Source organism: Ixodes scapularis, unplaced genomic scaffold, assembly GCF_016920785.2.
Source record: "Ixodes scapularis isolate PalLabHiFi unplaced genomic scaffold, ASM1692078v2 PGA_scaffold1__304_contigs__length_218370807, whole genome shotgun sequence".
NCBI classification, from domain to species: Eukaryota; Metazoa; Arthropoda; class Arachnida; order Ixodida; family Ixodidae; genus Ixodes; species Ixodes scapularis.
The window spans coordinates 23,579,935-23,602,418 of NW_024609846.1; the positions used below are offsets into that span (position 1 = coordinate 23,579,935).

The 22,484-nt window shown below is 47.9% G+C and overlaps 1 protein-coding gene across 1 annotated transcript in view; it reads left to right on the plus strand.

Annotated features, from left to right (window-relative positions):
* LOC121836028 (3 beta-hydroxysteroid dehydrogenase/Delta 5-->4-isomerase type 3-like) overlaps positions 1–16,312 on the plus strand; it is a 56,775-nt gene extending 40,463 nt beyond the window's left edge. Inside the window, exon 4 of the mRNA XM_042290654.1 lies at positions 15,899–16,312. Coding sequence (XP_042146588.1) covers positions 15,899–16,312 — 414 coding nt within the window. The remainder of the gene's footprint in view (positions 1–15,898) is intronic.
* Positions 16,313–22,484: the final 6,172 nt, after the last annotated feature.

A 22,484-nucleotide genomic window follows, 5' to 3' on the forward strand; every position in this document is an offset into this window, starting at 1 on the left:
CCACATGTAGTATATACAGACGTGGCACGTTTCTAGCTTGTTCTTCATACGTCTCGAGCAGTTCATGCACTACCTGCGTCGTGGCAGTTCTGTTCATTACAAACTCCAAGCTTTGGGGAGCTCTGACCTCTTCAATGAGCGCCCTAGCAATCCGTGCGACATTTCCATCTCCGGCGATAATTATTTCTCGTTGTATTCCCGGCGGAGGTCTGATCTGCTCTTCTTTAACTGTCGGCTGTATGCTGTCCATTCTCTTCTCAGCGATATCGCGGACATGTTTCTCCGGGGCGAACTTGACCGTGCAGTCTCTGATAGCTTCGGAATTGTGAGGGCTTCCTTGGAAGTCGTCAGTGTCGCACTGTGTCCCGGTGTTCCTCAGCGCGGAGAGGATGTCAGTCTGCTGACATCGAGTTAAGTCGGTGTGACTTCCCTCAGAAACTTCATCTTCTGTTTCTTTCCCCACATCTGTAGAATTTCTGATCTCATATATTGCTTCAACCGCAGCCGGGTTAAGCTCCATTTCAGTGCTAGGGCTTCTCGGCTTTTTCTCCAATTTTTCTACCCGTAGTTCTAGTTCAGCTACCTTGTTTCGAAGATGACATACTTCCTCCCACAGATTCGGGTCATCCCTTCTTGCTCCGTCTTCAAGCCGCTGTATCCTTTCGTTCATGCTTTTCTCTAGTTCCCCTAATCTTTGCGCATATGTCCTGTTGACTGCGTTATTCATTGTATCACCTCCGTTCGCCTTGGCCTTCAAACCAGTGATCGTCTCGATAAAGCTTGTCAGATTCTGGTCGATGTCCACTTCTGCTGACCGAACGAGGGGAACCGTTGCGGTCGTAGACTCCGGAGCGGTGATAAAAGGCATGTCTTGGCTCACCTCGATCCCTGGGTATGGTCGGTCTGGAGTCCTAGGACACTCCGTTTCACTGGCGTCGAGCAACGCGGTGTGAGCCATGCCTTCTGTCAGTGTGAGCGATATGTCTGGTAGCGGTGCATCTGCGCTTGTGTCATCATGGCTCTCCAGGGATGTCGGTTCCCACGCTTCCAGGCGGTAGGATCGCCTGGAAGGCGATCCTACCGCCATCTATTGGTTCAGAATCACACTAACCAAGGGTGGGGTTGCACCTTAAGTGCCGAATCTCCCCCGAAAGCAGTCGTCAGAGGATGCAAACTTTACCCACTTGGGCTTTTGTGCTGAGCTGGGCAGGGTGCATGGTGCATTGTTCATGCAGGCCGGAGTGGTAACAAAAGAGCCCCTCCTCCCCCTCACCGGAGAACACGAACACCAGCCGAACGCTGACGCTGCGTTCGGTTAAGTCAGCCGAGCGCTGAGCCATTCTATTGGTTGTCCCCGTCCATCTAGTTCTAAAGTTAACCGCTTGGGGCGCCACGGTCTGATCTCCTCCCCAATAGCTAAAGCGACCTCTTTCTTATTGTCCCAGAAACGTCTTGTAAAATCAATCAGTGATATTGCCACGTGCGTTGCCCAGCGAGCGCGTGGCCGAATGGTTACCGCGCTTGGCTCTCGCGCGGAGGCTCTCGCGCGGAGTCTTCGGGTTCGATACCAGAAAGCGGACTTCTCTTTTATGTATTGCTTCAACTTGACATTCTGGTAAGTTCGAGAATTTTGTCGTCTGATCGAGTTACGAATGTTCTACGCGCCGAACTTTCTACGCCGAATGTTCCAGAAACCCACGCGGGTACAAAAGGTGCTCCGAGTGGCGGTCCGGAGTCAGTCTCGCCCCAGCGGTCTATCCTGCTGTTTCGCCGACATCGACGCCTGCGACGCTAGCCTGTCTCTCTTTTGTCTTGGGAACACGTTCGCCCCATTAAACGTTTAGTTTCTGCAGTTATTCGCCGCCTCATTATTTATCATTCGTGGCAGTATTTTGCTCTTTATAGTCGGACTGCATAAAATAGCCCTACGATACTTTTTTTTTCGTTTTGTGTTGTTGCGTGCTAATAAACCATTCTGGTAACCCAGATTTGCGTAGCTGCATAATTGTTGTTGTCAATGACGTCGATACAAATCAAGCAATGCGGAAGTAGCTTCAAAAGTAACTGAAATACATTTCTAAGTATTTGTACTCTCCTCAAGATACTTTACAGTGAAAGTAACTTGAGTAGTATTTTAAATACTTTATGACGCAGGTATTTAGTAACTTAACTTAAATACTTTTATCGAGTATTTTGTCCAACACTGCTCGCAGCAGACCTGTCCGACCTTCTAACTGTGGTGACGAGGCGATTGAGAGCGAAATCACGCGTGTGCGAAGCGTGAATGACGATAGGCTGTTACGAAAGCGGTGGCCCCGAACGTGTGGCCACTCGAGCGTGTAATGGTATAACCATCGTTTTAATTTGCATGCACTCAGCGCAGAATGCACATGCGGAAGCACAGAACCCCGGATTAATAAAACTTATGCGGCCGTTCGTTGTTTACGCGATACGCGAGGCGCGGGCCACGTGTGACCTTCCCAAGCGAAAATATGAAGCGGTATTCCAAGGGGTACTACCTTGATCACAGTTAGCGGGAACGCCGGAGCGCGTGGCAGCGGGTACTATCAGAGCAGCCTAACGGCCCGGCGCGCAAGTTCCAGCGCAAGCGCATCGCGCCTGCTGAGGGAATATGCTCTCATCGCGCGCATCGCGTCATCGGAGCGCTCGCGCGTCGTCTGCTACGGGCGTCGTCTTCTACGCGAAGCATGTCGCATGGAAGCGCAGGGGTTAAAATGCGTGTAGATGAACTTATCAGCCCACGGGCATGCGACAAGCATGCGAATATTTTGATGCATGATACAGTATCATACCTTTTTTGTTTCTTATATTTTATTAAAAAAATATTCGAGGCCCCCTCCCCCGCATGCGGTGTGCTTGATAAGTTTAGGCGCCTTTGCATTGCTGTCAGAACGATTGCTGCACCTCGTCATGGCCAGAGTTCCAGAGGCGGACAGGTGATTGATCATCAAGCTCTCCCGGAAAGGGCACTCGCAGCGGGCCATCGGGGCCCTTGTAAAAAGGCCTCTAAAGACGGTTAATAGGATCGTTCAAGCTTTCCGTTATGTAGGCCGGATCCACGACGCACCTCGAGGGACTCCCCCAAGAGCGACGACCGAGGATGAGGACCGTTACATTATTGCCACTGTCGTCGAGGACCCCTTTCTTTCGGACAGGGAAATCCGAGAGGAGCTGGAATTGGACGTTTCGGACGTGACAATTCGTCGGAGGTTGGCAAGCGCCGGCCTGCATAGCGCCATGGCAGCGCAGAAGCCCCTACTATCTCCTTCAAACAAGGAAGCGAGGCTCTGCTTTGCGATGGGACATGCGCCGTGGACGGCGGATGACTGGGGCCGGGCCGTCTTTTCAGACGAATCGACGTTCTCCACCAGGCAAAACGAATGCGTGCGTGTGTGGCGACCCCGCGGCGCACGGTAAGGCATGTGCTTAGTATGCTAGGTGTTCTACGTAGATCTTGATAATTATTTTCGTTGCCGAAATATTTCGTCGTTCGTTTACGTTCTCGCTACACACTCCTGATTTACTGCAATCCCGTTTGATAAAAGGCTGGATAAAAGGCTTCGTTCGGAGTGGTCTCTTCCCCGACGGGAACTTCCTTTTTCATCAAGATCTCGCGCCCATCCACACTGCGCGCACTCCGAAGGACCACTTGCGGCAGTGCGGCATAGAGGAGTTGCCACGGGTTCCGAAGGGCGCGGACCTCAACATCATTGAGAACGTCTGGGGCCGAATGAAGGCGGCCATTGTGCGGACTCCTATTTATTCCGCCACAGAAGACCAGCTGTGGGACTCAGTCCAAGCAGAATGGGAACGTTTGAAAGGAGACGCGTCTTTCGTGTCAAGTCTTTACGACTCGCTGCCGCCAAGGATGGCGGCTGTAGTCGAGCTAAACGGGGATATGACCCGTTACTGAGCCTGTTTTAGTTGACTTGATTTTTCTTTGACTGCAGGTAGCAGCCATTCAATTTTACTTCAGCAATAGTGTTTGCACTTTTCTTACCCGACACTACTGACACAACGTCGCCGTTACAGCAATTGGCTGCAGCAAACCTTATGGGCAGAAATCTTAGACGTCTGCACCCCACAGTCACCAACACACATCTATCACAGGCCAAAAGGCAATAACAATAAAGAAGACAAGAACCACAAGCTATAAATGCAGTTATCAAAGTCAGGACCACGTAAATTAATGATGCAGACGTGCTGGCCGACAATTAGTTTATGATCACCGCGCCCGAGATAGCTCTAGACTTCACAGGAAGCGGGGTCGGCAAAGCTGGCGCAGACTGACGCGAGAAGAAAAAAAGTCACAATGTTTATTCCCTTTAACAAATACTGAAACTAAACCAGCAAAGCAGATGAGCACATTGGAGGAGCTTTCATTTGAGTGTTCACCACCTTTCGGGTATACCAAAGTTCTTGCTATCACCAGTAGCATGCGCATGGTAGACAACAGTCGTAGCACACAACACACGTAGCAGACGACACACGTAGCCGACGACACACGTAGCCGACAACACACCCAGCAGGCGAGGCGCGTAGCAGATGACAGGCTTAGCAGACGACACACGTAGCAGACGACGCGCGTAGCAGACGACAGACGAGCGCTCAGTCTGTCTATGCTAGATCGCAAACTCAACGATGAAGTTAACTCAATCGGTCGCTGATTGGCTGCCCTTTTGGTCACGTGATGTGACGTTGCGATTGAGTTTTTCCCTACGGATTCCGATGAAGTTCGAGCTATGCTGTTGAAATAATGAAGTTCGCGGTGACGTCAAAATGTCGTCACGATTGAGTTTGGCGATGGAGATAACTTTGTAGTAGTCGGGCAGCAAAAGTTGTCAAAGTGAATGAAGATGGCGACGTTCAAGCTCGCGGACGGGGCGGACCAAAGCGGACTATCGCTACGTTTTTATGTGTTCGCCGTTCAAGGTTCGTCAGGGACGTAATCGGGGAATACTGTCCGACACTCGCTGGTGCTGTAATTTGCCGTGGAAGCTTTGGCGGCGTCGCGAGGGGCCCCATACGGTGACCGCCGAGCAGCAAGTGCTCTCTTTGAGCGTTGCTCGCGGAACATTTTGCTGCGACGAAGACGTCACCGTGCGTCGGTGTGCTGCGAGTCGTATTCTTTGGATGCTACAGAGGCGATAATCGATAACCCGGGGCTGAAGGTGGGTGGGCTTCGCGCGCCAAGTGAAGACGGAAAGACGACGACCAAGAAGTTCAGCGATGCGAATTCAGCGGTGTTGTCGGTAAGTACTCAATACACATTTTCTCAATGCGCTTGCACGAGAGCTCTCGGTAGAAAACGGGTGCCTCGTTCACCGTGGTGAGTGTCGTGTGAGATAGTCGCACGGATTCAAGCTTACTCGTGATTGCATCTGTATCATCCAAATGTCTCGGGCCTCAACATCTGGAAATTGTTCTGCTGCAGCACGTTGTGTACGTTTTCATTTTACGATTGCAGGTTCAAACTGGTACAGTATCTTGTTCTTTGCTTGTGTTGTCTGAAACATTTCTGCTGCTTTTCTGCCACACCGGGTAGGGCGCCTCGTCAAGCTACAAGCCATGCAGCTTGACGTTTGACATTACATGCCCCATCTCCCACCTTTGTATATAATGGAAAATAAAGAGATTATAAACTCAATTAACACCTCTTTGCTCTGAAGGCATAATTTTGGGTATTGTGCAAGACAAGTGGAATATCTCCAATTTTTTTTCAACTTGTTTATTATTACGTTTTCAGCCTTTTTGGGATGCTATGCAACTACTATCTCCAAGTAGAGGCTGCATTAGCATATAGAATTTCTATCTAGTCTTGATGTGCTTTTGGACAACTGAAAAGGTTATGAAACATTCATGTCAGATACCGTCTCACTGTTGTGTGCAGGTGACAGCGACAAAACCCTGAAGCCATGCTTGCACACCAATTCCTCGCAACCCCAATGGATGCTCTGCTGTTCTGAGGCCAAGCTTAACAAAAAGCATTGCTTAGGATTCTGTCGTAGAGCAGTGAATAGGATGCTGAAAAGCAGGTTCCGGTGGTTGCAAAGGTGCTAGGCACAGCAACATCATTTGACTTTCTGCACAATGCGGGCTTGTATAGCTATATTTTGGGGCCTCTCTCTTGAGCCCCAAGAGTCCGACACCGAGGACGGTGTAAGCTTTGACAGCAGAGGACACGCTGTGCAGTGCTGACAATCTGAGAGGTGGCCACCTCTGCAAGTATGTGCTGCCTACCAGGGTCTCCCTGCTCAAACTTGAAGCCTGGCAGCTGTTGAGGCTACTACGACCTTTGTCTCACGTCACATCTGCGAAATATACTTGTGTGTATCCGCTTGCAATGTTTTGTCATACTTTGTAACTTGCCAAATCAAGTAGACACGGTAAGTCCCTTTGGCTGCAGAGTGGTCTACCTAAAAGACAGTTCAAGCGGAGTTTTGGTATGGCACCTAAAAATGGAAGTTTGTAATAAGGTGATGTTTCTGAAAAAGCTTTTTAACACAATGTTTTTGGCAGGTTAACCTTGCAAAAATGCAAACCGCATAAGTGAAACGTCGAGGCATTAGAATAGAGAATAAAAGAGGGCCTCCTCATGGGTGGCATCTTGTTTCCCATTGACTGCATAAGCATTCTGGCTCTAACAGTACATTGTTCCAAGCATAGAGGAAGAAAAGGTGAAGAATTAACTGTGGTTGCTGGTATCTGGACGATTGAACTTGCACCGCCGTGTCACCGTTAATTGTGAAATTTCTGGTTCCCTGTATATGAAATATACATTGACGTCTGAAGTCGAGATACGAGTCCCGGCACATAAACAATTGCACCGAGATTTCCTGACCCAAAATTTGTATTCGATGTACGACAATTTTGTCGGGTATGACCAAGGTAGTGCTGCAAACCTTTTCCCCATGCTATACTGAAATCATGACAGACGCAAAATGGTGCCTAGGGAGCATGTTTTATTGTGCATGGAAATTCTGCACCCCCATGAGGGGCAGCACGAGTGTGGTCAGTGAAGACGACTGCTGGCTATCTGCAGCTGCTTGTCCCTCCACAGCCTGCAAACAAAGTTCACGAAAAGGGTGAATGTTTATAAAAACAAGCATTTTTAAAGACTATGTTACAGAAATTGCATAGAACAAGAGAATCAAAGGGGTGTGGTGAGCAGTAGTGTATGGCATACCACTGCTCTTATCTTCTTTTAGAACTGTTATGCAGTGCGGGAAATATCAAGAATGCGAGACTCCTGAAAAACATTTTGTTTATGCGGGCACCTTCCTAACCAAGGAACTGCTCAGACCAGCAAGCTCATGCTGTGGGTCTTCCAGTACAACACCCAACCTATGAAGCAAGCAGCCTTGAGCAATGTGCACCTAGCATGATCCAAATACTTTGCAGCAGACAGGCCTGCTCTGTCCATCACATGAAAAATGGAAAGCGGAAAGTTGGAAATTACTCACTTCGAAACACAACACAAGGTCCGAAAATGAAAAGGAGCGAAAACAGAAGAGTCCTGCATTCACTTTCCTTTATGCTATAACTGTCTGTCATAACTGATTCCCAATGACAAGTTTACTGTTGTTCCCGTCAATGTTTTTGGTGCTGTGGAAGTCCAGCTCTTCCGCATTGCATTGAGCAAACAACAAAGACTGTGAGCCCAAGCTGCTCTGGGTGTAACTCAATAAAGCAAGGACGAAGAAACTTGGCCTGGAATAATTCATTAAAGCCATATGACACAGGTTTTCTTTCGACGGTTCTCCAAACAATGCTTGCCAGCCAATTTTAGACCTTGACTGCACTTCTCTACGCCTAGGGCACTCATGCTGTAATGTTGGGTGCCCAGCAGCATGTGCAATGCAACTAGCTGCTCCCGCTGAGTGGGCGAGAGGTCCTAAACAGTGCAGCTGGGGGCAGTTCAGGCCCTCACCATCCAGGGTGGCAGTGTACAGCTGCAGCTGAAAAAGATTAGCACAAGTGACCGATGACCGGAGTAGCAAAATTGCGACAGGCAGCGCTATTGTTCCCGAGCGCGCCGATAGCAAGTGCCAGTCATGTTCCATGTCTCAACGTTGGTGGCTGCCAGAAAATTGAGGGATAAGATAGCTTTCGGAATGCAAACTTTAGGATGGGCTGCTTTGTGCCGGCCACCACCGTGTGTCGCGATTTTGCTGCTCCGGTCGTCAGTCGCTTGTGCTTATCTTTTTCCGCTGCAGCTCTACCTGATGACTGGTGCACAGCTGACATGACACAGTTTCAGTAGCACGCATACATGGTTTGCAGGTAATGTCATGTCAGTATAAAAGACAAGACCTTTGAGTACTTCCAAGGGCACCGTGTTGGTGACCACCACTTGGTACATGTCAGATGTGGTTAATGGCAGAGGCTGCTCATATTGCCATGCACGTCTCCGAGCAAGCTTGCCCGTGGCCGAATGGTTATTGTGCTTAGCTTGGACACATGCACACAAAGGGCTGAGGTATGATGCCTGGCCACACATGCAGGGACGGCGCCAAAGGGAGGCGAGGGGTGGCGGGCGCCTCCCCTAAGATTTGTCCTGCCACCCCAAAAATATGCCAGCCTTCACCCCCCCCCCCCCCCCCCCCCCACCCTAATTTTCGCGCGCAGACCCGCATACGCTACATGGCTCGTCATTTTCCTAATTTCCTCGTCCCATGGAAAAGGCATTGGCTTAAGCCTTAAAGGATAGCCAGCCTAAAAAGACCTCATACCGGACGTTTTCAACTGTTTCGTGCCGTCCGCTTTATTTTCTTTACGTTCTCCGTGAAGAACGATGCATGAATATCGGTATGGCTTGCCGAAGCTAAGGAGCGTCGTCTACCACTCAATTCCTCTGTCACCAACCATGAAAGACTTCCTGAAAGTAGCTTCACCCAAGTGATTACTCGGAGAGACCTGGAATCCCATCTGCACTGCGCCGAACTCAAGGGCACTGTTCATGTTCTGACCGAGGAAATCTCTCAAAGTCCTGAGACGCTCGGGCCGACTAGCGAGTTCCCAAGGGGCGGCTTTGGTGTGTCTAGATCATCCTGCTTATTTCAAGCCTCTATGGAGTCCTTGAAGCAACTTTGGTGACGGCGACTGTGTGTGCTCGGGAAAGGCGTACAGGTCGGAGCCCGGCGGTTTGAGAACTGCCATGCTCCCATCATTAGTGACCCTGGGGCACGGAGTCCCTTCGAGGGACTATCCCAGGAGGTTGGAGGAAAGCTGAAAGTGTTTGTGTATTTGGGGGGGGGGGGGGGGGGGGGGGGGGGGAGTAAAACAGTGGAAGTGCTGTATTTTGACAAAGGGCTATCGAAACTGGAAGAAAGCTCTTCAAAGGGAAGGCGAACTACGACGCCACTCCAACAGTGCGGCACGCAAGGTGTCCCAAAGATCATCGGCTTCCTTCAAGCAGACGAAGAACAGTGGCGCGGCTAAATAAGTCGCCGTGTACCTCTGCCAGGCGTATTCAGCAGAGAAGGGAGAATCGTGACTACATCTACATGATCGCTGACGTGCTCCGGTTTTCCGCGGTGCAGAAGACTGCCTAAAGAGCAGATGATGAGTCACGACAAGCGTGAGCGTGCTTATTTAGTATTGCGGAATGTAAACATGCCTGAATATTTTGCACATGAAATTCTACATTAACCAGAGTTCTAGATAGGTTGTAAAACAATGAAATAAACTGAGCTGATTTCTATTAAAAACTCCCGAAGCGCCAAATCATCGTCCCTGAATATTTGTTCTTTTAGTCGGATCGAAGGCCCATGCCTCCCCAAAAATGCCGTGCGCCTCCCCACTGCCCCCTCACTATGAAAAGTCTGGCGCCGTCCCTGCACACATGCACCTTTTTATTATTTCTGTAAATGTTGCATTCTGGTTTAATTTAGGGATGTCGCGAACCACCCTAGGTTCGATTTCGAAAGGTTTCGATATTTGCGAAGCGAACTGAGGTTCGATTTCGAAAAATTTCGATATTTTCGTACCGACCGAGGTTCGATTTCGAAAAATTCGTAACTTTTGTCCACAGCGGAGTTTCGAATTCGAAAAGTTCGAAGCTTTCACGGTTTCTAAAATTTCGAATTCGAATATTTCGAATATTTTTTTACTTCAGGTTCGATAAATTCGAAGATTTCGAAATTCTTTGTAAAAAAATTCGAAAACTTCGAACGCTTCGAATTTTTATAGACATGAAGTTCGAACAATTCGAAGATTTCGAATTTCTTTTTGCATAAAGTTCGAAAAGTTCGAAGGTTTCGATTCTCTTTTAACGGTAAATTAAAAAAAAAATCGAAGATTTTGAATTTCTTTCTAATCCAAGTTTTTAAAGTTCGAAGTCCGATTTTCAAGTTTTTCCATAGTTTCAGTTTCAAATAACGTTCTCACGACTCACTGGTCTTCACAAAATCAAGTTTAGAAAAGTTAAGGTGTGATATCTAGATTCTGCGAAGTTGGTCAGGCAATTAAATGAGACGACGAGTGTCCCGGACGTGCTAGAATATTTGCCAGTGCAGAATTGTGACCGCCAGCCCCGGGGGGGGGGGGGGGGGGGGGGGGGGCCTTTAACCTGCATAACGCAGTAGTGATTGTACGAACACACTGTTTAACGATACTCATCCAGTTCGAAACGGCCAGGGGCGAGCAGGAGGTTGAGGCTCAGGAAAACCTTGAAGCGACCTGGCAAACTAGCTCGCCACCCCTTGCACGCTGGTAGTAATCCGATCCGGTGAAGTTTATAATTGTCCTGGAGGTTTATTTTCTGGGACGGAGGAATCGCCTCGCAAAAAGCACAAAAGCCGACACAACTTGAGGTCGAGGAGCGTTCTACCATACTAGTGGCGTCGGAAGAGGAAAAACGGGGGGAAAGAGGGTAGCGGGGGGGCTTCAGCCTCCTTCTCCCCCTTGCAGGTATTTCGGACTGTTAAAGAAAACAATACGGGGAAAGAGGGCGTGGTCGAGCTTATTTTAATCTGAAATTATTTATGCATATGTATAGCTAATGTCGCTCTTCACTGCATAAAAGGTTGCGTAGATGGTCATTGTTAGAAACTCGTTGTCAGAAGGCACTGCTCGTCACATGCTTAGTGGTTCGGAAGTTCAAAGCTGTCTTTTCGACCTTAACACCTGTGCCGATAGTAACAAAAGAAAAGAAAAAAGAATAAATGCGGGAATAAAAAGCAGGAGAAAAAAAAACTATCAAGAATTCGTCGGAAGTGTTCTATTCTTGCATATTCAGAGGTTCAGAACTTCGAAACAAGTTTCTTTTACCAAAATGTGTACAGGCTAAAAGAAACACGTCCCAGGAACGTGAAGCGAAAAAAAAAAAAGTTTTCTTTTAATGACGTGCTGAACTTGAACACTACTAGAAATCTTCTCCCATGAGTTAATTTATTCCTTAACGTGAAAAAACAATACATATATTATTTTGTATTCTGCAGATGGCAATGATATGTACTGTCTGTGGTGTTAATTTAAATGCGATACCTCAAACAACTTAGACGAAAATAAATATCAAGTTTAGGTCATAATTGCATGCAGATACATGTTTGGACATTTCTTCGAAACTCACGTTGAATAACAATAATCACATCTTAAGAGGGCACTTACCTAGGCTATACATAGTTCATTCTTAAAAAAGTATAACTTATCTACCATGAATAGCTCCGGCTGCTGCGTGCTTCAAATCTGGCACAAACGATAATCGTCAAAAACCCGTCGTCCTTCCTCGTCCCTTCGGGGATTTATTTCTTTAAACCTAAGCATGCCAGAACATTGAAATAAACGACATTGTCTTTCGTAAGGAACGCAGCACCGCGTGCAAAAGTACGAGAAAAAAAAAAAATTACGAATGTACCCCACTACTTGAAATCAAATGAAACCGTCCGCCGGTCTTTCGAAGTTCGATGAACGTCGAACTTTTACCCTAAAAGTTCGAAGTTCGTCGAACTTCTGACTTTTCAGAATTCGAAAGTTCGAAACTTTTCGAATTATCTTGATAAATAAGTTCGAAAGTTCGAAATTCATCGAAGTTTTTGGTCAGTCAAGTTCGAAAGTTCGACAAGCATCGAACCTTGCAGCGCAAAAAATTCGAAAGTTCGAAAAATATCGAATTTTTTAGCGTAATAAGTTCGACGGTTCGAAAAGCGTCGAACTTCTCAGCTTAACAAGTTCGAAAATTCGACCTCCATCGAATTTTACGATATAGACAATTCGAAAAATCGAAATCTTTCGAACCTTTCGAACCGCTTGATTCGATCATCGAAACTTCGATTCGAAAAAAGTTCGCGGCATCCCTAGTTTAATTCAAGAATACCATTGCTTGTTCAAAGTCAGAATGTTCTACGCACCGAACTTTCTATGCCGATTGTTCCAGAAGTCCACGCATATACATGAGGGGCTCTGCGTGCTCTTGCGCTCGATCGTGCTACTCCGCCGACCTTCGATGCCTGTGATGCTACCTCTTTGTATTTTTGTTTTCTGCACAAGTTTGCCAAATTAAACGTTTAGTTTCTGTTCATTCGTCACCTGACCATCTGTCATTCACGAAATTTTGGTGGATGTGCGGGACATTAACAAAAAGGTGCATGCGCGGCCAGAAATCGAACCTTGGCCCTTTGTGTGGGAACCAAGTATGAGAACCATTCGGCCACGGGCGCGCTTGCTCGGAGACGTGCGGGGAAATATGTGCTAGTGCAGGCACTTGGGCTAAGCCTAGGCAGAAGCTTAAACCGTCAAGCAATAATGACAAAGTTTGTCCGTGTTTATCCAGTTCAGTACGCAGAAAATATTGCTCTGTGTGGAGGCGAGAACCATGTGCTACTTACTCTCAACTCTGACAGATTGTGATATCTAGCCAAAGGTGGAGGACGTGAATACCTGAGTGCAAAAAATGAAGAGAAGTATACAAAACTGCACGCCGATGATTTTGCCGAGTTCGACAGGCAATGCCCAGCCAGGTGCGCCCTGCTTCCACAGCCCTTTGCAGCAAATATTTCTAGAAGTGGACCTTTTATATAAATAGCAGGCACCGGTTTTGGAATTGGTGAGCCAGTTTTGTCTTAGTGTCATTCCCTTGTCAATTTAAGCGCGGTGGGTAGATGTGGTGCTGCCGGGAATGTTCGGTGGAAGCAGGTTGCTGTTAGGAAACAGGACCGGAGGCACCGTTTTTTTCCTGACACAGTCTCATTAATTGGATCTGTCTTATCCGACACAAAACTCGAGTAACCATGTGTGGATTGTCTCTGCACCATGTGTACACTTAAGTTTTTGTAAGTCTTGCTGAGGTGTCGCCTTGCTAGAAACATCAACACGGTTGGACCTACAGTCACCTTGGGAGCCACCGACCAGGCACAATATGTTAATGACAGCATCTTCTTCATAGTTATGCACAGTGCAGGTCATGTTCACATTTTTGTGTAATTGCTGAGATGGGTACAAAAGCTGTCACTTTGGGCCACTGGAGCCAGCGCAGTTCACCATGATCACAGTGTAGCAAAGCTGCAACCCAACAACATCAATGGCCACCAGCATGAGGCTACCGACGGCACTCATGCATAATACATGTCCTGACACAGGCGCAAACCACGTATTATGGAGATGAAGCCAGACTGTTTTTTATACCTACCATTTGGTGGTGGTGGAGCTGCCATCTGTGCTGGGTCCTCACTAGCACCTTTGGCCACAGCAGATGAGTCCTGCATCATCCAATCAAACACAAGTTAACGCACAACAAATTGGCAGCCTTTCTGGTTCCGCGTTGATGTAATGCCCATTGCCTACACTTTAGAATTCGGGTATCGGAGTGCCTCATGCACAGCTCTAGAGAAATTAACTCGTCAGCTTGAGCGCTACGATCCGAGCTTTTAAAGAAACATCACGAGGCAGCACACTCGTGCAAAGTCAATAAGATTAAAAACAACACAGTGTCTGTTTACTACAAGTAGCAAGTTTTAGGAGACCGTTACCGTGTTCTGCGGTGGCCACGGTACGGCTGGTAAGGCTTTAAACGCGCTGAAAAGCATGCTTCAAAGTTACAGCGCGAGCTTCCAGTAGCAATTTCGCTGCGCACGGCAACGGTACGCTAAAACCGCCCACTGAGATGCCATGCACTTACTTACCGACACTGCAGCCGAGATGCCGTGTGGCGACGGACGAGGCGCGTCCGCCCTCGAAATCATGCGCCTTCTTCCGTGTCTTAGAGAGGAACCTTTCTCATACGGGCCAAGATTCTGTCCTACTCCTCGAGTTCAGCGAGGACACTTGGTTCACGTCCCCCACCAGACTGCCGAGTGGTAATCGCGACGTGAAAAAACCCGACTTGACAGCAAAAATTCCAACAGTGAGGCAAATCTTCGTACAGACACACGAGCACTTTACGTGCGACGTCCACCGTCGGCCATGACGATTCATCACGATCGCGATGCAGCTCACGCATTGCGATCATCTAAATTGTTTCACTTACGTAGAAAGACATGATTCATGCGACCTAGACTTGACACCGGTAATTATATTTAGATTGTACCGCATTATACATTTTCAGAAGTTAAAAATGTTGCTTTTACGAGACCCTTCGATGCGGCGTTGCGCATTTCCCTCTAGGGACATAATTTGGGGACAAATCCCGATGAAGTTTCAACTCAATCGCCACTCTCCGTCGACGTCATCAACGCGCCGCGATGAAGTTCCCTGCCAGTTGAGTTCGCCGCCGATTGAGATTAGGCCCCTCCCACCGGCGACGTCACGATGAAGTTTCTTCATCGCTTTTTCCAGCATAGACAGACAGATGACGTGATGCGCGCGACGAGAATATAATCTCGCCGCACGCGCGATGCGAATGCGCAGCAGTTGCGCGCCAGTCCGGTAGAGCGCTCTGATAGTGCCCGCTGCCACGCGCTCCGGCGTTCCCGCTAACTGTGATCAAGATAGTACAACTACTTTCCAAATGGTACAAATAGGATGATAGTCATGGTGATTTTATTAGAGTAAATTGATATGAAACTTTCATTCCCACAAAAGCAAAGAATGCTTGTCAGTGCGGCCAGGACACCAATAATTTACTCTTCTGACATTAACCGAGTATTTTTACCGCAGTGAATAAATTAAAATACATCTAACAAATCCGCTTGACTGTGGAATACACGGTGAAAATTTTCAGTAACTCAACATAAAGCAATGAAAAATCTAAAAGAAAATGACAAAACGTTCAGGTCACTTAGTCACATAACATGATTTTGACACCCGTTTTTGAGCGCTTGGGCTGCAAGTGGTACTACCAAGTGATACTACTTGGGCTGCAAGTGGTACCATCTGGGCTGCGAGTGGTGCCATTTGTGATTCAAGTGGTATATCATTTTGGCTGTTAGTCGTATACCATTCGGGATGCACGTGGTAGACTAATGAGGAAGTGGTACCCCTTGGGCTGCAGCGGTACTCTTTATTTATTTCATTGATTTCAAATACCCTCAAGGTAAGTACATTGAAGAGGAGAGAGAGCTGTAAAATATCAACTATAAAGTGCACATATTAGTAATAGCATTTTTTAAGCATAACAATATCGGTGATGTTAGCAATCGAGGCGGGAAGGTGGTTCCAGTCTATAGATGTGTGTGGCATAAAAGAATATTGAAATAATGAAGTTTTAAAATTTGGAATACCAACCTTATGGCTATGATCAGTGCGAGCAGGTATGTAGAATGGAAGAGTAATCAGTTTATGGGATGCGAGTGGCGTCAGGCCATGGGTTCGACACCCCGATCTGACGCCACACGACAAAAGCAAATCTAAGGGGCATGGGTGGAAAACGCTTCGGTGGGGGCCTCAGTCGGAGGCACCTTTCATGAGCACCACGCCCCAACCTCCGTCTCCCATAACGCAGACCATGTACGCCGGAAACGCCGCCGCCGCCCACCTGCGCGGGGTGCAGTCCCTGAGCCGGAGCCCCGCGCTCTCGGGCCGGGCCCTGGTCATTACCGACGACACTCCCGACGACCTGTACGAGCTGGTGCGCCCGTTCTTGGCCAGCCGGGGCTACGGCGTCTCCGCGTTCACGTTGCCCTACGCCCTCGCCCTGGTTCTCAGCCTGCTCGTCGTGTGTGTCCTGGCGCTGGCACGGACCCTGAACGTCAAGCTACCCTTGCCGGCGACGACGCCGTCCACCGTGGCCTACCTCTACCACGGCCCGGTCCTGGACGGCAGAGACGGTCGCCTCGCCCTCGGCTACGAGCCCCGGTTCACGGCTGAAGAATCCGTGCGCAGATCCCTGCTTTACTACAGCACCGTCAGTTTGTGAGCGTGTGGCCACGTCTCTCCGTCGTGGCCATATCACATGTGCCTTACTTCCACCATAAAAAAAAAACTTGGTGACCACGACTGGGAAAGATCGTGTTACGGGTGTGCAGTTCTAACGGCGATTCTCACCGCATGTTTTCCAAACCACTTTCACGGCTTTGTCTTGTAACCGCAAGGCGCCTTGAATGCCCTTTTTTTTTTTTGTGCGCGTATGTTGTTTTTTGTGCAGCATTTCTTTGATTGCTTAAAGAAAAATCTTCGTAGAGATCGCTGGCTGGCTGCACTATGCTGTTGTGTGTGGCCCCTTTGTCTGCCGTGTTTGTGCACGCAGGCCTAAAAATGTATGCACGTCGTTGTTGTTTGTCCAACGTGGGGGACAATCTGGTTCTAGTTTCATTGTTTTTTTCTTTGTATACAGTGTTTTGTACTGTTTATGGGATTTTATGTGGAATCTGTCATTATCAAGTAGTTTTCGTCCTCTGAGACTTTCATTTTGTCTGGAGAGATGGGGCGGCTGTCACCTTGTCAGGCATGCCAATGCTTTGTGGCGGCCCCCCAGACAACTGCATTCCTCGACGGCTGTCTGAATAAACTTTGATTTGATACCTAAGTTGCTCTGGAAGCAGCTGGAGATCGAACCTGCCACCACAGCTTTCTGTTCTGGCCACGAGCTGTCGTTGATTTTGCTCTAGTCGCTAATATATACGCCGACGGTCCATGACATCTGGAGCGCGTACTCTTCCGCAGAGAACTTGGGAAGCCAATCGTTTCAATCTACAGAAGAAGCGGAGCTAATCACGAGGCTCAAAATATGTCTAGAACTGAAATAAACAGCCTTTGCTGTGCTACTGACCAGGCCGTGTCGCTAGGCACAGTGCTACAGCGCGGTCTGTTCGTCACGGTATCTTAACAGCCTCATCATTGGCCGAGCTCCCTCCATAGATTGCAGCGATTGGCTCCCCCAACTGCCTTGCGGGAAAGCAGAAGCTCCAGATCTTTTAAGGTTTAAGAAAAATTGGCAACGACCATTATTTCCAAGGCAGCACATCCTATTTTAACTCCTCCTTCTTCCCTCGTTCTATTGTAAATAGACTGGAACGACCTCTCCTCACTTATTGTGACCCAGACGGATCCCACCGCATTTCGCAACGCTCTTTGTGCTCATTTCGGCTAATCCCACTGTGCCTTTCTATTTGTTTGTCTTGTGCTTTACTGGTTGCCATGTATCAATGTTTTCCTCCCCTTACGCTCCCCATGTACCCAGACTAATTTGTGTATTGCCGTTGCTCGTGGCGATGCCACGTTGCTTTGCAGCACCCCATGTATTCGCATATGTCGTTGTTACTGTTTTATGCTCTCGTGTTATGTACCCCCCTTATGTAATGCCCTCAACGAGGGCCTTTAAGGGAACTTGAATAAATAAATTAAAAAATGCATTATTTAAAGGGGTACTCCGGCGATTTTCCGGCCTGCCCCAACTAACTATATTTTCTAAATCCCCGCGCTTTGCTCTTTCCGGTATGCTATTTAGTATCGCGAAATTCAGAATAGTTGTTTTCAAACAAAAAATAATGAAAGACGTTTACAAATCTCTGTAATGCTAAATTAGAGCGCAGCTCTTGAGGAGGAGGAGGAGGGGGTATGTTCCTCCTGCTCCTCTCCCCTCCTTCTCCTCCCCTCCCTCTCCTCCTCACCTCCTCCCGCTGAATTTCTTCGTGGGTGACGTGACACGAAGTCATGTGACGTCATTTTTCCCGCTAAATGTAGCGGGGAAAATGACGTCACATGACTTCGTGTCACGTCACACATGAACAAATTCAGTTTCTCCGCTAGATTTACCCGGAAAATTTACGCCACGTGACCGCAACACCAATTCAATTTCCCGCAAAATTTAGTGGAGCGGTTACGCCGACGGCGACGCCGGAAGACGCGGAAACAAGTGACTAAGAGCTGCGCTCTAATATGAAATTGATGCAAAAACAAACATTGAAATATACCCGCGCTTTTCAGTGCTGAACGTCAGGGAAGCTTGCCAGTCGAGCAGGCAGTCTAAAAATTGAATAGGCCGAGTATTTGTTTTGTGCCGCTGCATGGGTTCTGGAGCGAGTATCCAGAGCACTCATTTCACAACATGAAACTGCTTGTAATCAGTCGGGAGCCAATTCTACAGTCCGAAGAGTGAACCTCTGCCTGCCGCTAGATGGATGGATGGATGGATGGATGGTAATGGCTCTACCCTTTGTAACGGGCGGCAGCTTGCGCCACCTAGCCTAACGCTGTCGTAACTTTTTCATTGTTGCCAGCAGAGATTTTCAGTGTGAAAAACATAATGGGGACGAAAATTATAAGTTCAATAACTTCGCGAAAAAAATAATTTATCGTCCTAATATTGCAGATGCTATTTTAGCGATGTTTGTTGGTGTGTTTATCCAATTTTCAGGCGAATCGGTGACCATTAGAGAAAGGCTGGGGTACCCGTTTAAAAAGAAGCTTCTTGCAAAAAAAAAAAAAGACTTAGAGGTGAATTTCGACGTATTTTTATCCCGTGAATCTGAATATCGCGTTCTTCTCCCCCGAAGATGTAACTAAGTGCGAGAAAACACGAAAAGCCTCCGATCAATCATTACCTCATATCCATATCTTTCGGCATGACCTCCTCTCTACTCACAAAGCCTGACTGTTCGACGACGGAGCCATAGAGTGCCCGGTCGCAGATTCGGAGCGCGAGGATCTGGTAGCACAGAGGTATGTAACTTTCAACTGTTGTTTTTGTGTGTGTATATATATATATATATATATTTTTTTTTTGTATTTCCGTTTTGTTGCTGCGGGCCCGAGGACCAGTCAAGCTGCATATTGCAGCTTTTTTCCACCACAAACGGTGAACAAAAAAAAATATTTATTATTATTATTATTATTATTTCTCGGGAACCCTGGTCCTCAGCGCGCAGTTTTTGCAGCGGCGAGGCCCCCAAACATATTGTTTTCAAACCCGACGTGAAAAGAAGCGGTAGCGTGAGGAACGCGAGAAGCACGAGAAGCATTCCGTCTATCGGGAGAAGTGTGTTTCGGCGTCTCGCCGCAGCGGTGCGCCTGTCACCGGGCTCTCCTAGGGTGCCCACATATCTGCCTGTCTCAGGGTGAAGACATCCATTATTGTTCTGAATGTGCCAGCGCGTGACGCTCTCGCGCACTCGGTGCCTGACTCGGGCGGTAAAATGGCGTCTATACATTAGCCAAAGATACGCGCTCGAGCTGAGTGACACAGGATTGCGCGCACTTCAAAATGCATAAAAAAACGATTGGGCGGAAAAATGGCTGAGATGTCACCACTCAAGCAAAAGCGCGCGTCTGTGTACGAAGGCACTCTAGGCTCTCGTCTCATTCGTTGTCTGCCGCTCCACCTTTTCAATTCCGGTTGCCGCGTCTCGTGGCGATATGCCAGGCTTTGTCAGTATAGAGGAGGCTATGCTTTCGGCCGCCAAGTGCGTGTCGCTCGTGTGGGCAGCGCGCGTGCAATTGCCAGCTTGCCAGGCCCCCACACTGACACCAGTCGTCCAGTATTTTTCTTGCCTCTGAAAATAGCAAAGGTGCGCGTGCATAGCTTTGGCTGGCGCTGAGGATGCGCGCGAGCGGAGATTTCGAAAACTCTGTATATGACGTCACGCTCCGCGAGAAGGAGGGGCTTCAGCGATACGGCGGAAATAATCCCTGGAGAAGGGAAACAAGAGGGACAAACACAAATCTTTAGACACAGCTAGGTCACTGGTGCGCCACCAAAAAAATCCGCCTTGTGCTTCAGCTGTACTTTGAAAGTGATTCTCTGCAGCCTCCGTGCACCTAATTGAAAAACAATCTCAATATTCGTTATCCTAGAGGCCCAATGAAAACGATTTATTCTCCCTCAAGTACAAAACATCCCCAGTTTCCCTATAAGGGGCGATCGCTTTAATTTGTTTAGAATACATTACCTAAGCGAGGGTCAGACTGCTTATACTTCATTAAAAAAACAGTCCGCAGACAAATTCCAACGCAAGTCACCACGAGATATCTGCTTCGAATGCCGCCTGGCAATGAGTTCAAGAAGAAATGACACGCGGCATTTGAGCCACAGAAATCGTGCTGTCTTGTGTGTTGGCAGACTGTCTTTTGGCTGGTGTATGAGCAGTGCGATCCCGGCGTTAAACGGTCGTCGACCCGTTCCCATTCCATTGTATGTAACACCCCGGCAGTTGCTGGCGACACGCCTTTAGGCACATCGGGGCGCAAGGAGGGGCAGAACAAAAGAACGCCAGTGTAGAGAACGCGCTGGGAGCGTGCGGTAACGAGGAAGTCAAGCGCGCCCCGTCATTGGTTGAGGTCGTAGGGAAACGAAAGCACATGGGAGCATCTCGACAGTAAACAAACGCGCGAGGCGCGCAAAGAGCAGGAGAATTTACACGCCGTGTATACCTGTTGTAGCACTATATGTCCAAAAGAGACACACCGTCCCCCTAATTGCGAGAGAAAAAAAACATGGCGTCCGCTTTGAACGAACCCGGAATTTGCTTACAGTCAGTACCTTTTATTTATTTTTTTATTTATTGATACTGCAATCTCTGAAAGGGATTTTAGCAGGTGGGTATGCACTTGATTCACAAGACACGCAGGCATACAAAGTAGCAAACAAGTCGCAGAGACAAAAGAACAAATATTTTTCGGAGGGACAAAACTAATTTAGAAGGGATTCAAATAAAGACAATGATGGCTGCATAACCACACTTTCAGGAAGGCTTTTCCAATCAGTCACCGTTCGCGGAAAAAAAGAGTACTTGAAGCAATTATTATGCGATCGAAAAGGAGTTATTGTTAGCGCATGCCTCTGTCGAGTAGCGTAGCCTGATGAGAAGTTTATTAAGTGAGACAGAACTATCCTATAATGGTCCATTTATTAATTGATACAAAAATTTTAGTCGAGAATGCTGATTTCTGAGAGTTAATGACTTTAAGTTAGCTCTGGTTAAAAGTTCGGTTATAGAGGTACAGAGCGCGACACTCTTAGCGCGAACAAGCGATCGCCGGTATTTCCAGTTCTCTTTGAAACCAAGGGTTGTCATCCAAGTTATTATTGCTACGAAAAGAGCTCGTTTAGTTTTATAATGTAAGCGAAAACATTTCGTGCTCGCTAATACAATTTAGAAGTAAAATGCGAAAATGCGCCATTGTCATGTTCGTGCTAACAGTGCCGCGATGTGTACGTCCAGAGCTATTGTAAATGTAGCGAGCTGCCTTTTTCTGCACGCGATCGAGCTTGTTAATGTTTAGCTTGGTGAAGGGATCCCAAATGATAGCCGCGTAATCTAATATTGGCTTGACTTTATACGCCTTGCAAGTGGGCGCATTTTGGTTTTCTGCACATGGGAAAGGAGGTGCGAAGGTGGGAGAGGAGGTTATACTAAGCTCCGCCTCCTCGGGGGGAGCATCTCGGCGTCTGCAATGGCGGACGTGCTGTAGCAGCTGTGGCTGTAGCGGTGAGTCCTTCGCGTGGTTCCTGGTTTAAAAAAGGACGAGAAACGAATGTTCCGCTTCTGTCCTCTGTGATACAGAGGTCGGCTCCGATCAGGCGCTGTTCAAGGGGCAGCGTTACGAGGCTGTCAACGAGTCTATGACATAACTTCCGCGATACGTTCGACGCCGCTCGGGTGGCTCGATCGATCTTGTTCGGATTCTCTTCCACAGATTAGCACAGGTTTTCAAGCTTTTGCCTCTGGGTTTACGCCACACATACATACCCCAATACGCTAGCTGACAACAGCCTTTTAGTCGAGCGAAAAAGTTGTGACAACAAGCAGCGATCGAGAACTTTTGGGCTATGATGTGCTCAGTACAGAGTGCACAGCCGCATTTGTTTATTTACAGTCACTATATCGGCTGTCATCTGTCTTTAGCTGATTATTTTTGAACAACTCATTAAACGCGAGGTACCACTCACGAAACTCGTCCAACTAAACGTTTTAACATAGCGATGAACATGGTGTTTACTTCTTACCTGAGCGAGCGACCTGCCGCGGCATGCTGCTGTTGAGGCGTTGCAGCCACTGCTGTGGAAGGTCCGTCATGGACAGTTAAACGACGCCTGGGCATTCGCTACTAGAGTGAAATCCTTCACCTCAAAAGAAAGGACGTATCCCCTT